The sequence below is a fragment of the Glandiceps talaboti genome, chromosome 1, assembly GCF_964340395.1.
Source record: "Glandiceps talaboti chromosome 1, keGlaTala1.1, whole genome shotgun sequence".
Classification (NCBI taxonomy): domain Eukaryota; kingdom Metazoa; phylum Hemichordata; class Enteropneusta; family Spengelidae; genus Glandiceps; species Glandiceps talaboti.
The window spans coordinates 35527680-35540393 of NC_135549.1; the positions used below are offsets into that span (position 1 = coordinate 35527680).

Here is a 12714-nt window from a genome sequence, read left to right on the forward strand (position 1 = left end):
CACCAATGTGTTAACTGAAATGTGTGAATGACAACGTCTACACACTCATCAAACTCACAATTACCATAAACCGATAAGCCATAGTAATGACGTAAATGTGTTTGTCAACACTTGCATGCAGAGATTCCCAGAGGTCATAGGTTATTGAATATATTAAAGTATATATATGCATAGATGGCCCAACCCACCGCTCAATGTAATCTCAATGGAATGTCCGGTCTGAAAATGACATTCGCTAGACTGTTCGGGCAAGCCCTCACATGCGAACTTCGTTCGCTTATAGTTATAGCATCGAAAGAAAGCCCGAACGTCTAGCAGCAAGACTACATGAGCTGTTGAGGTCCTAGGTTTTTTTAATGAAAAATTCCATACAGTCAATTACGGCTCTAGCATGGGAAAAATCTTTTAAAAGAAAGAGGCATATACTTGTTTATTTGATGACTAGAAGACCATTGTAGAAAATAAGGTGTAAATATCTGTCATTCTCGCAATCTAATATTATATAATTTACATACTTATGAATTTGTGGTACTTGACGAACCTACACATGAACCAATTTCTTGTGACATCGATTATAAATCTTCAATACTAAATTACTTGTACCTGTAATTTCTTGGTTTCATAACATCAAACATAGCTTTGAAGAACGCCTGATACCAAATTTTAGACATCACAAAATAATCATAGCTGTGCTGCACCACGTATGGCATATCATGTGACTTTTTGTTAACGACAGATGATGAGCAAATCATGGTGACCTCAAGCTATTTCAAGTTGACTATGTAGAACCACAGACAAGGAAGAAATTTGTCTGTGGTGGAGAGTACGTCCTCAAAATCCACCAACGCACAGGCATGATTAAGCTAAATCACATTGGGATATAACGTGAAATGTATACCAATGAAAGTCTGGAAACTACCGATACAATATTACTCATTGATGTCAACTCTGAAGTCTCGTTCAAACAGTCACTTGGTTTATTACAGCATTGTAATTTATTTATTTCAGCATTCACCGGTTGATCAATCTATTGATGTTGATTAATGTGAAAATCAACAGTTTTATCGTCTAGAATAATTATTCAGCAATAGATACAGTCAGATCATACATGTATAGTAATTCCTTATAGTAATTATGTTGTCAGTGTAATTACTCCAAAGTAATTCAAAACAGATTTGTACATTTTTCACATGCTGAAACGCGTGAAAGCCGCTGTCAATTTGTTCATCGCCGCATTTCGGTGATCGCGCACTGAAGTCCATGGTGACTTGCGTGATCACAGAAACACGTTATTTTACCCCTTTCATATACAATTGGTTAAACAAGCCACTCTTATCGATATTTTATTGTATTCTGATATATATCTCGGGGAAACAAGTGCCTATGGTAAACATGCAGTGCACCACGTTATTTTACCCCTTTGGTGAGTGTAAGTGGGCGAGTGGCTAAACATGCCAATATTATCGACATTTTATTGTATTCTGATAGAAACATATTCTGATACATATCTCAGGAAACAAGTGCTTAATATGGTTTTTACCTGCGTCATCTAGGTGTGTAAATTACGGAAACATGCAAATCAAAACTACAGAATCAACATGAAGACTATAAAAGCATGAGTACTGGTAAATCTAACTTGTCCCGTTGAAAGTATGTTTTCAGAGATAGCAACTTGTTTTACAAATTTAATTGCAACTTTATCTTGTATTTTCGATGTCACAGTATAGGAAGTAGCTACATATTGTGTATTGTATAAGACAGCTAGGTCGTTCATTTTTTCCCTTTGGTGAAGATTGGTCCATGGAAGGGGAGTTAAACGAACGAATTTCGTTTCTTATGCATCAGTTTTAAAATGACTCTGCCGTTTTACCAACTTGCAGAGAAGTCAAAGCCGATAGCATACTATCAATATGGTAAATAATATCCTCTGTTTGAGCACCCTGGCCTCATGTCATAGCACCCAAGAACGTTGGGAATTTTATGCATATATGTTTACGATAAACAAAGCGAAGCCTCTGTGTGGGTCAAAGGTTTGTATTTCCGTCTTCCGGTGATGGTCTTACCATCGAGTCACACAAACAATAGTCGGCGATATAATGCAAACTACATGTTCGATTGACCTTTACATTGTCAATATTACTTATCTTACCTATGGAAGACTTATCATAGCACTTATTTGGTAATTCATTGCAAAACTACTCCAGAATCACGTTTATTCAATCAACGATGGTTTGGAGTTACATCCCTTTTCTCTTTCTTACTAGTTTATGCATGATCGAATGTTTGTCCAGTGTGATAATCTCCCAGCAGATGAGAGATAAAGCAAACTGTTAATGTAAGTGATCTCTCACCAATTATAAATTTAGGAATGTTTTAATTTAGATAAGAGAAGAAAAATGGACAAGGCATCTTTATTAAGTCAATAAAGAAAAGAGAGAATTACATACAGCCGCAGACTGCTAGTGGTCTGAGATATAGCTGAGAGCAAAGTAACCAGGGAAAGAAAAAGAGATAGTTTTAAAACTCAATGAGTGAATTGATCAATATCACACACAAAATAAGTTATATTGCACCACAAAAATTGATCATTCAATCGATCAATCATTCAACCAAATAATAAATCAATCAATCAATAAATCAACCGATCGATCGATCGATCAATCAGTTACATGCTCGCTGCCCCCTGTGGTTTAACCACATGCTGATCCATGCTAGGTATAGGTGTTCATTTGCTGGATGACTATCCAGTTGCCTATCCAAACCAGTTGTTATTTTTGCGATATACGCAATCATTTGGCCTTTTCCTATGGGTGTGCATATTGCTAGACATATCTGCATACATTTTTGAATAAATAATACATGTTTTGAGGTAGGTAAAAGGAGACCAAAAAAAATAGCTACTTGCTAATCAAGTCTGTCTCCTGTAGACACTGTAAATAAAATTTACAAACAAATACATGACAAAGTATAAAGAAAGTATAATTTGCATATATTTTTTGAATGTTTGTTCACTTATCTAAGAATCCCTGTTATCTTTGTGAAATACACCACTGTTTGGCTGTTTCTATGGGCGTGGTCATGGTTACTAGGGATATTTGCATACATGTTTACTCACTTGCCTACCAGATGATGTTTTTTAACTAAAATATACTGCCATATGGTTGTTGCTAATGGCGTGGTCACGGATGCTAGGGCCAATTTTGAAAATGTTTTGAAGAAAATCGGCAGAATAACACTTCTAGAAAGATCTCACCAAGTTTCAGTCTCATTGACCAAGTACTTTTACAGATATGAATCTTTGACCAAAATTCACATTTTTACACCTAATTGCATATTACTAATGAGATCATTATATGCTTAATATTGCTTCATATATACCCCCATAGATCCATCCCCATTAAATTTCACCCTAATCTGCTCAGTAGTTTTGGAATGAAAGATTTTTGACCCAAAAGGCACATTTCAGCCCTAATTTGCATATCACTTATGAGATCATCATGTCATAAACAATTTTTAATCTAAACACCCTTAAGAATGTTCCCACCAAATTTCAAAGTGATCTGCTGAGTAGTTTTTGAGTTTAAGTTTTTTGACCTAACATCACATTTTTTTACCCAAATCACACAAAGGTGGCAAGATCATTTTGAATTGAACAAATTCCCAACTAGACATCCACGGTAATACCAAATATCAGGGCAATCCATCCCGCGGTTTTTACTTTAAGTTGTTTACACACACACACACAGACAGACATACACTTTGCCATGCCTATAGCACTACTGAATTGTAATTTCTACTGAAATGAATTTCTGTATAAGACTAATACGGTGGGTATTAGTCTTATAGTCTTATGGGCCAATTCAGTTGAAATTTCTAATGTAGGTGTCTTGGAATGAGCAGATATAAGTTTGTTTAAGACAAATTGACTGGGTCATTAATATCCAAATTGGTTCTAAAATATCATTTTTAGCACAACTGAACTGATCAGGTTCTGTACAGACAAATACCCACCTTTTAGCTTACTTTTGGGTGTCCCTCTGCTTCCCCTTGTTTATTGCCAAATATAAATAATGCCCTGGCACCCTGTGGCCTGTCCTCCTAGTGGTCACATGACCTTGACTAGCCAATCCCCAATATTCCTTGGTCCTAAACATAACCGAAGGTTACAAGGACTGGAGACTGTGGGGAGGAGGGTGGGAGCGTAAAAGGTGGGTATTAGTCTAATATACAGAAATTCATTTCAGTAGAAATTACAATTCTGTACAGACAAATACCCACCTTTTAGCTTACTTTTGGGTAAGCCCAGAATACGACACCTAGTTGGTGGAGGGAGTCTCCACACTGAAAGGCATAGCAACATTTTGAGCCGAACTGATAGGACCTAGAGCAGACATCCTGACTGCCTCTTGGGCCACGTCCCGCAAGTAAAAGCTGATGAATGAGTTCTGAGAGCACCAGGTTCCTGCCTCAATGACTGACTTAACAGGTACACCAGACCAGAGTGCCCAGGAAGTAGCCACTGCACGAACTTCATGAGCAGTAACTTTCGAAAGTGCCTGTGTATCAGCCGTGGAAGAACTGTATGCTACTTTAATAGTATTAACTATCCACTTAGAAATGTCGGCCGTTGTACAATCCAACAGGCGGGTACGATCGCCCCTAATGTCCTTAGTGTGATTACAGTACCACTTGAGAGCTCTGACTGGACATAAAAGACGTTCTTTTCGGTCCCTTCCCACCAGCGTGGCTAAATCCTTAATGATAATGGGAGAAGCCACGGAAAACCTAAAACCTGATTTTTAGCAATGAACTTAGGATGAGCCCGAAGTACAACCTGGTGTTGTAGCCACTGGATTCAATATCTAGAGCATGGATCTCGCTTCTACGACTGCCTGAAGCAAGAGCTAGTAGGAACGTAGTTTTAAGTGTGAGAAATTCCAACGAAATCTGGTATAGAGGTTCAAAAGGGGGAGATTGTAATGCGTTGAATACTAGAGACAGACTCCACTGGGGAGCCGAAATGGGCCAAGGTGGTCTCTTAATGTGGAAGTTCCTTATCAAACTAGATAAGATCTTATTTTGTCCAAAGTCTGGGCCCCCAACACTCCTAATGGTACTAGAAATAGCTGAGCGGTATACCATTATGGTTTGGACAGGTAACTTCTGTACATCAAACAGTTCAAACAGAAAGGTAGTTAACTGTTGTGTAGTAACTTGGAGTGGATCAATCTATCGTTGATTACACCAACTAGAGAATCTCTTCCACTTTTCCCCAAGGGTACTCGCACGCTGGGGTCTTGCGATGACTGGGCAGTCTTGCGAGAAAAGCCCTTTGCAATGAGAGATCGTTCGACAATCTGAATGCATGTAGATGGAATGTCTCTCGATGCGGGTGAAGGATGTTCGTTCCCTGTGACAACAGATCCTCCCTCTGGGGCAGTTTGCATGGGAGATTTATTAGGAGAGACAGTAACACTGGGAACCACGAGCGGTTCAGCCACAGTGGAGCGACTAGAGATAGTACACACTTTTCCTCTTGAATTTTTCTGAGGACTAGTGGTAGTAGGGGTAGAGGTGGGAAGGCATAGGCCTCCAACCCATCCCAACTGAATGACATGGTGTCCACTGCCATTGCTCTGAGATCTGGAAATACAAAGAGAGGCAGTTTGCGATTGAGAAATGTCGCGAACAGGTTGACTACTGGCTTGTTCCACCTGATGAAGATTTGATTGGCTACATTCTGTGGAAGCTCCCATTCCGTGGGGCGAACTTGGATGCAGCGCGAGAGTGCGTCTGCAATCCTGTTGCGCTTCCCCGGAAGGTGCCGCGCCCTTAGTGTTATCTTCCTGTCTTTGCACCAGAACATTAGGTCCCAGGTGATATAACATAGGGTCGGTGACTTGGTCCGCCCATTTTGTTGATGTAAGCCACCAATGTTGTGTTGTTGGTATTGACTAGCACACGGCGGTGTGACACCAGGTGTTCGAACTGGCGAAGAGCTAGAATAACTGCCTGCAATTCCAACCAGTTGATATGATGGAGGCTGGATGGTAGATCCCAAGTACCTTAGGTCCAGTGGTGGTCCAGATGGGCTCCCCATCCCACCTTGGACGCATCGGTAAAAAGAGAAATATCTGTTTTCCAACTCGACAATTGTTTTCCTTCAAACATTGCCTCTTTGTCCAACCACCACTGTAGGTGGGAAAGAGGGGTGGTAGGATGGGAACCGTAGACTCTGCTGATTGGATACTGGGGTGCCAGTGAGCAAACAGGTAGAGCTGAGGCATGCCCATGGTGAAACGTCGATGATGGAATTCATCAAACCCAACAGGGAAACAGGGACAGAAATAGTTTGGCTTGTATGTGGGTTTGTTTCACTACAAGCCTTACCAGTACTACAATCCAATCTTGTCTACTCGCACTTATGGTGGACAGACTTTTCCCTGTTTGGTCATAAAATGCATCCCGATAAAAATCATGTCCTGAGTAGGAACTAGAATCGATTTGTCGGGACTCAGAAGGAATCCGAGAGACCTCAGAATAATCTGGGTGTCTCGAACAAAGCGATGTAGCTGTTCAACTTTCTTGTCGTGTAGCAACCAGTCGTCTAGATAAGGATTTAGAAAACCGCGCGCATGGCGAGTGGTCACCGGTGCGGAAACTACCCGAGTAAAGACTCTCAGTGCTGTTGCGAGGCGAAACGGTAGTGCTACGTATTCAAACACTTATTTATTTTTTATTTATTTATTTATTTATTTATTACTCTTCATCACAGGCAAAAAAAGATTTACACAATAATGAAAAAATATTAACAATGTAACTAGACAAGACAGAAAAAACACACATATTACAAAAAAGTGGGAACTAGCAAACAATAAAAATACAACTATAACAACAAAAGATAGCCTGTGAATGGAATGAACAAACAGGTGCCGAGCACCTCTACTTGTGTCCAACCAACATCAAAAAATTTAACTAAAATAAATTAAAAGAGCAAATATGCAAACACAGAAAATGATAACATATACATAGGCATCAACAAATTTTGCAGTCACGACATTTACAAACAGACGACCAAGTACAAAAATCAAATGATTCAAAAGAATTCATAAATTTCTGGTGATAAAACGATGAAAGCTCAGATTTAAAAGCAGAGACACTTTCCGCATGTCTACTATCGTGACTGAGCAGATTCCAGAGGGGTACAATTCTATTAAAATATGAATTTTTGAATGACTCTGTCTGGCTAAATTGCCCTTTGAGTTTAAGTTTATCAGTCGAAAACCTTGTGTTGGGGTAATCCCGTTCAACTGAATTAAAGTGGACAAAGTCATCTAGTTTGATGTCATTGTACCCAAATTTACATTTATAAAGAAGTGTTAAGTCTGCCATTTCCCTTCTGTATGTTAGGGGTAAAAGATTTAGTTGAGTAAGCCTATCTTTATAATTTAGGTCGGGATAATGTAGAATGAACTTAGTAGCCGGCCCTTCTCTGTACCCCTTCTAACATCTGAATATTATGCTTGGATGTGCCCGCCCACAAACAACTACAAAACTTAAGACCACTCCTAATCAAAACAGTGTATAAGATCTTACTGACATTCTGAGGAGAATTATAACCTAATGTACGCTTAATCATGCCTAATTTACTGTTTGAATTACTAACGATTCTATTGATGTGGTTGTTCCATGACAGAGTGGAGGAAATGTCAACTCCTAAATCTTTGATAGAATTAGTACGACATAGTATGGTACCATTCATGTTATAGTCATAATGAATTAGCTGTTTTTGACGTGATATTGTGATAGTTTGACACTTTGAGGAGTGAAAGTTGAGATCCCAAGATTTACTCCACCCAATCAACCGTTGACCGTTGGTTGCAAATCGGAGAAAATGATGACACAACTCGTGAATGGGAATGTGGAAGCGGGCGTCCTTCAAATCTATGGATGCCATCCATTCGCCTGGCTAAATAGAGATGAGAACGGATCGGCCTGTTTCCATCTTGAATTTGGGCACTCACAGATACTTGTTGAGAGTGGATAGATTCAGTATGGGATGCCATACTGAATGAACTGCTGATGACTTCCTGACCCTTGTGTTTGATTGGTCAAGGAAGTGGACGGATTACTCGGCTGACTCATGCGCCTAGTGTTTGCAGCCTGACCCTGAACTTGTCTGGGTTTACGGGTGCGTTTCTTACTCTGACTTCGACGCTTGTATCCACTAGTTTGTGGTTGCTGTCTTGTAGTTGGAATTGAGGGGTTTTGTAAATTTTGTATACTGATGGAAATACTGAGGGTTTGTCACAGGAAATTGGTTATAAGGAACGTAGGAGTGTCCCCAAGGAGAGAAATAAACTCCGGGTTGTACTCCTGTTTGGTCGGTCACAGAATCGATGGGTGTCCGGTATCTGGACTGCCCCCTCGAATTTGCCGCCTGTGGTAAATTACTACGTACGGCAGCAGGGGTTTGACCTTGACCAAAGGAAATGTCCCTGACCTCCGTAGTGGGGATAAGTTCTGCCTCTCCCTGAACGATCGTATTTTTGATTGGGCGAACCTGTCCGTCATCGGGCTGGGAACGCCGAGGGAGGTAATACTATTGGGCGATAGATCGGCTTCCGCAGATCATAAATCCTCTTGTGGGTTCAACCAGGATGGTGCGGCGACAACCGCAGGCACCCCAGGATCCCTACTGGAGGTAAAACTGTCGCCTTGAAAAAGGCGGTTTTCCTGAAAAGGAGAACGGACTTACCTTCTTTGGAAGTACTTACCGTAGAGGAAGTCCGCTCAACTAGCAAAGACGTGCGTTGAGGGATGACGTCATCAATCTCACCACGTCTTTCTGAAAACTTTTTCCATTGATGATCAGTCCAGTTACTGCAGAAATCGCATGTCTGGACGGGCCGACAGGATCTGCAGTCCGCACAAAGATCATGTGGGAGGTGGCCACTTACTTATGGGAGACTGACCTGACATCGTGAAGGAAGTTCAAATGCTAAAAAAATAACAAGTACAACAATGGCGCCCGATACAAAATGAGGCGCCAACGAACTTGGAAAAAAAAAAGTGTCCACGAAACCGTAGACACAACACACAAGAATAAAAAGGAACGACTTAGCTGAAATCCTTAGTTATTCAGCGAAGTGTCCACTGCTTAATAGGGGATATCTCGTGTTAATCTTGGCACAAGAGGATAAAACTCGCAGAGTCCTTTAGCTATTTTAGCTATTCTACGAAATTAGTCGATTTGCCAAGGAATACTGGGGATTGACTAGTCAAGGTCATGTGACCACTGGGAGGACAGGCCACAGGGTGCCGGGGCATTAATTTATATTTGGCAATAAACAAGGGGAAGCAGAGGGACACCCAAAAGTAAGCTGAAAGGTGGGTATTTGTCTGTACAGAACCTGATCAGTTCAGTTGTGCTAAAAATGATATTTTAGACCCAATTTGGATATTAATGACCCAGTCAATTTGTCTTAAACAAACTTATATCTGCTCATTCCAAGACACCTACATGAGAAATTTCAACTGAATTGGCCCAGTAGTTTTGGAGTTTAAAGTTTTATGACCAAAAATCACATTTTTTTTCCCAAAATGGCTCTACGTCGGCTAAATTGCATCATATCCCAAACCAAATTGACGTGCATATGTAAGTCAAAAGTGCAATAGACTAAATTTGAAGAAAACATCTGAAAACAATTTTGCGTAATTGTAATGTTTAGATTGAAAACTTACAGCCTGGTCTTCACATTGTAGCAGGTCCAGTGACTCTTCTATTAATCTTTCAAACTTATTCCTTTGTTGTAGATGTGACATACTTCTGATGTGATCGTCAACAGCCTGTAGATATAACAATTAGAATACAGTAAACCTATATGTGCACATGAAGCTGAGACAGACACAACTTAACATTAACAAACAAAATAATGCAGATATATGCATAATGAAAGAATACTGTAAATATTACACTCAGTGGTTCCCAGAAAATGTAGTGAAAGGAAGAGAGATAGCCTTTTGTTCATAGGGAAATAGGACCCTAAATGGACCACTGATGGCAGAAATTGGAAGAATGACCTTTGGTTGAACCCTGACCACTTTACATATACAGAGTCTTAATCTTGTCCATCTGAGCTGAACGTGTTCATCTCCATTTTATATATCCCTTCATTTGAATGATCATAATTATGTGACACTGTGCTGACTAATCAACAACCTGATAGTGTAATTATACATGGAGACTTTCAAACCCTATTATCAGCAGTTTGCAATTCTAGTCATATACCTGTAGCAGCATAAATAGGCTAATATTTGTACATTTAAATTAGAGTCTCAAACCAAAGTCAACCAAAGATACATTATTAAAGATCTTAGAACAGTTATAGTCTTAAACTTTAAGTCACCTTTAAGTCAAGGTAAAAGGTCAAATTTTAAAAGAAACTTTGCCCCTGATAATGTTGGGTCAGACACTTGAATGGAATATTACTACAGTTTTTGTGTTATGCAGTAACATTGATTTGTTACTACAAATACGGCCACCATTTGTCAACTTTGCATATGCAAATCAAGCAAATTCAATATAATAAATGTCACTTTTGTGCCAAGATTGAAAGATATCTCTGTTGCATGTCAGAGATATGCAGGTGTATGAACAGACGAAGTCAATTGTAAAATATATAAAATTTGATTTTACTAATGAGGACTTTGTGAATGATCTCACCTTGTTAGTTGTCAATTTCTGTTCACAGATTGTACATTGCCAGTCATGACCAAGTTTTTCCACTTCATGGTTTAACTTGTGACGTAGTAATTGCTGGTAAAAGATAAAAACAATCCATTACTAATGATGTTATCAAACACTAAAATAACAAAACTGAATGCTTACATGAGGGTAAAAAAGTAAGCCTTATGACCATTTTCCCATACGTGTTACTGGCAAAAATGTAGAACTGAGTACAAAATTGTATAAACACTCAATAATAGAATATTGGCTCCCTAATAATATTTTATCAATACGAATTCTATGGACATGTTTCAGCATTTTACTAACAGTAGAATATTTGCACCATGTTTTCAATGCATTGAATGTAGTCTAATATAGATTACATAGCAATTATACTACAAACTTGTCAACCATATCAAAGTCTCAGAAAAATTGAGCCATACAAGTCTTTGATGAAAACACAGACATCACATTAATGTCACAGATAATGATTGAAAAGAAACAAAGTGACATACATGTACATTTGTCCCCTCTACACTGCCAGGTCTGAAAGAAATTGGCTTTAATAACATTTCATCCAAAAGATGGTTTCAAATAGCACCAATATCTGTCAAATAATACAATATTTTATTTTTCTGATGATAGGCAATTTGCAAACCCGCCATGTTGAATATTGCATCATGGGAAATGTAATAATAAATACTTAAAATCAATTAGTACTGTAAACAATGTTGATACATTGGTTTGTAACCACATAGTATTCAATTCATAGTTACCCTGACCACTGTGGGGGTTTTATTTTATCAGTAGCTCCAGATTATGTATTATGATAACCACAGATAATCCCATAGTCATTTGTATCTGAGCACACTCAGTCTGGATTGCAAGTTCTCTAATGGAAGTATGGCATGTGGAAGGCCCCAGTAGACTAGCTATGGCAAAGTGATTTGTCAATTTGAGTGGTACATACAATGTTACAGTTGTGTAGCTGGACATTCTAGTTTGCCACATTACAATTACGTGTAATTTGCCAATTATGTCATAATTAATTTCTGCAACAAGTCTTTAAGCACTGGTATAGCATTAGTAAATATATACTGACAAATCCAGGTGAATTGCTTCCTGTTGATCATGATGTTTGCAGACCCTTACAGAAATACCCTATAGGATCACATAGGCGATTTCGCCTATAGACATCCATGCCTACCAGTAAAGAAACCTATAATCCTATAGGCCATTTGGCCTATTGACATCCATGACTATAGAAGCTTATAGAATCCTATAGGCGAGTCGGCCTATCGACATTCATGCCTATAGAAACCTATAGAATCCTATAGAGGAATTGGCCTATAGACAGCCATGCCTATAGACACCTATAGAATCCTCTAGGTGAGTTTCCCTATCGACATTAATGCCTATAGAAACCTATAGAATCCTATAAGTAAGTTGGCTTATATAGACATTCATGCCTATAGAAACCTACAGAATCCTGTGTGTATGTGTGTATTCTGTACAAGGTGTATTTGAATAGTAGAGGCCAAAGGGTTTGGAAGCTTAGAGTACCATGTACAGAGACATCAAAGTCAAGGGAATGCAATTAGCTTGAGACAAGTAGTCATGAATATTCATTACCCCATGCTTCTATTTGTTGTGGACAGCTTATCCTGGTGCATTTTGGGATAGCATCATTTCTATGTTATTACTAAGACGAAGCATGGACAAAAGGATACTTGTACAAATGTACATGTACATGTGCTATACTGTAAACCTGCATATTTTCACGACTAGAAAATTATGCGATTTTACAGTCTTCATGTAGTTCACAAAGATTAATTTTCACTAATAACCATACTGGTACATTGCATTATGCAGAAATATATATTTTCGCTACTACTTATTTTCGCGTTTTTGTTTTGTAGCGAAATTAGTGGAAATAAATCTTACGCGAACATTTCTAGGTTTACAGTATTTTTGCCTAAAAATTG

At 38.9% G+C, this 12714-nt stretch overlaps 1 protein-coding gene across 3 annotated transcripts in view; it reads right to left on the reverse strand.

Annotated features, from left to right (window-relative positions):
* LOC144437568 (uncharacterized) overlaps nt 1–12714 on the reverse strand; it is a 78046-nt gene that overhangs the window by 35742 nt on the left and 29590 nt on the right. For all 3 annotated transcript variants that reach the window (XM_078126550.1, XM_078126542.1, XM_078126533.1), the window contains exons 3-4: nt 10727–10819; nt 9745–9849 (exon numbers count right to left, since the gene is read on the reverse strand). In XM_078126550.1, coding sequence (XP_077982676.1) covers nt 9745–9849; nt 10727–10819 — 198 coding nt within the window. The remainder of the gene's footprint in view (nt 1–9744; nt 9850–10726; nt 10820–12714) is intronic.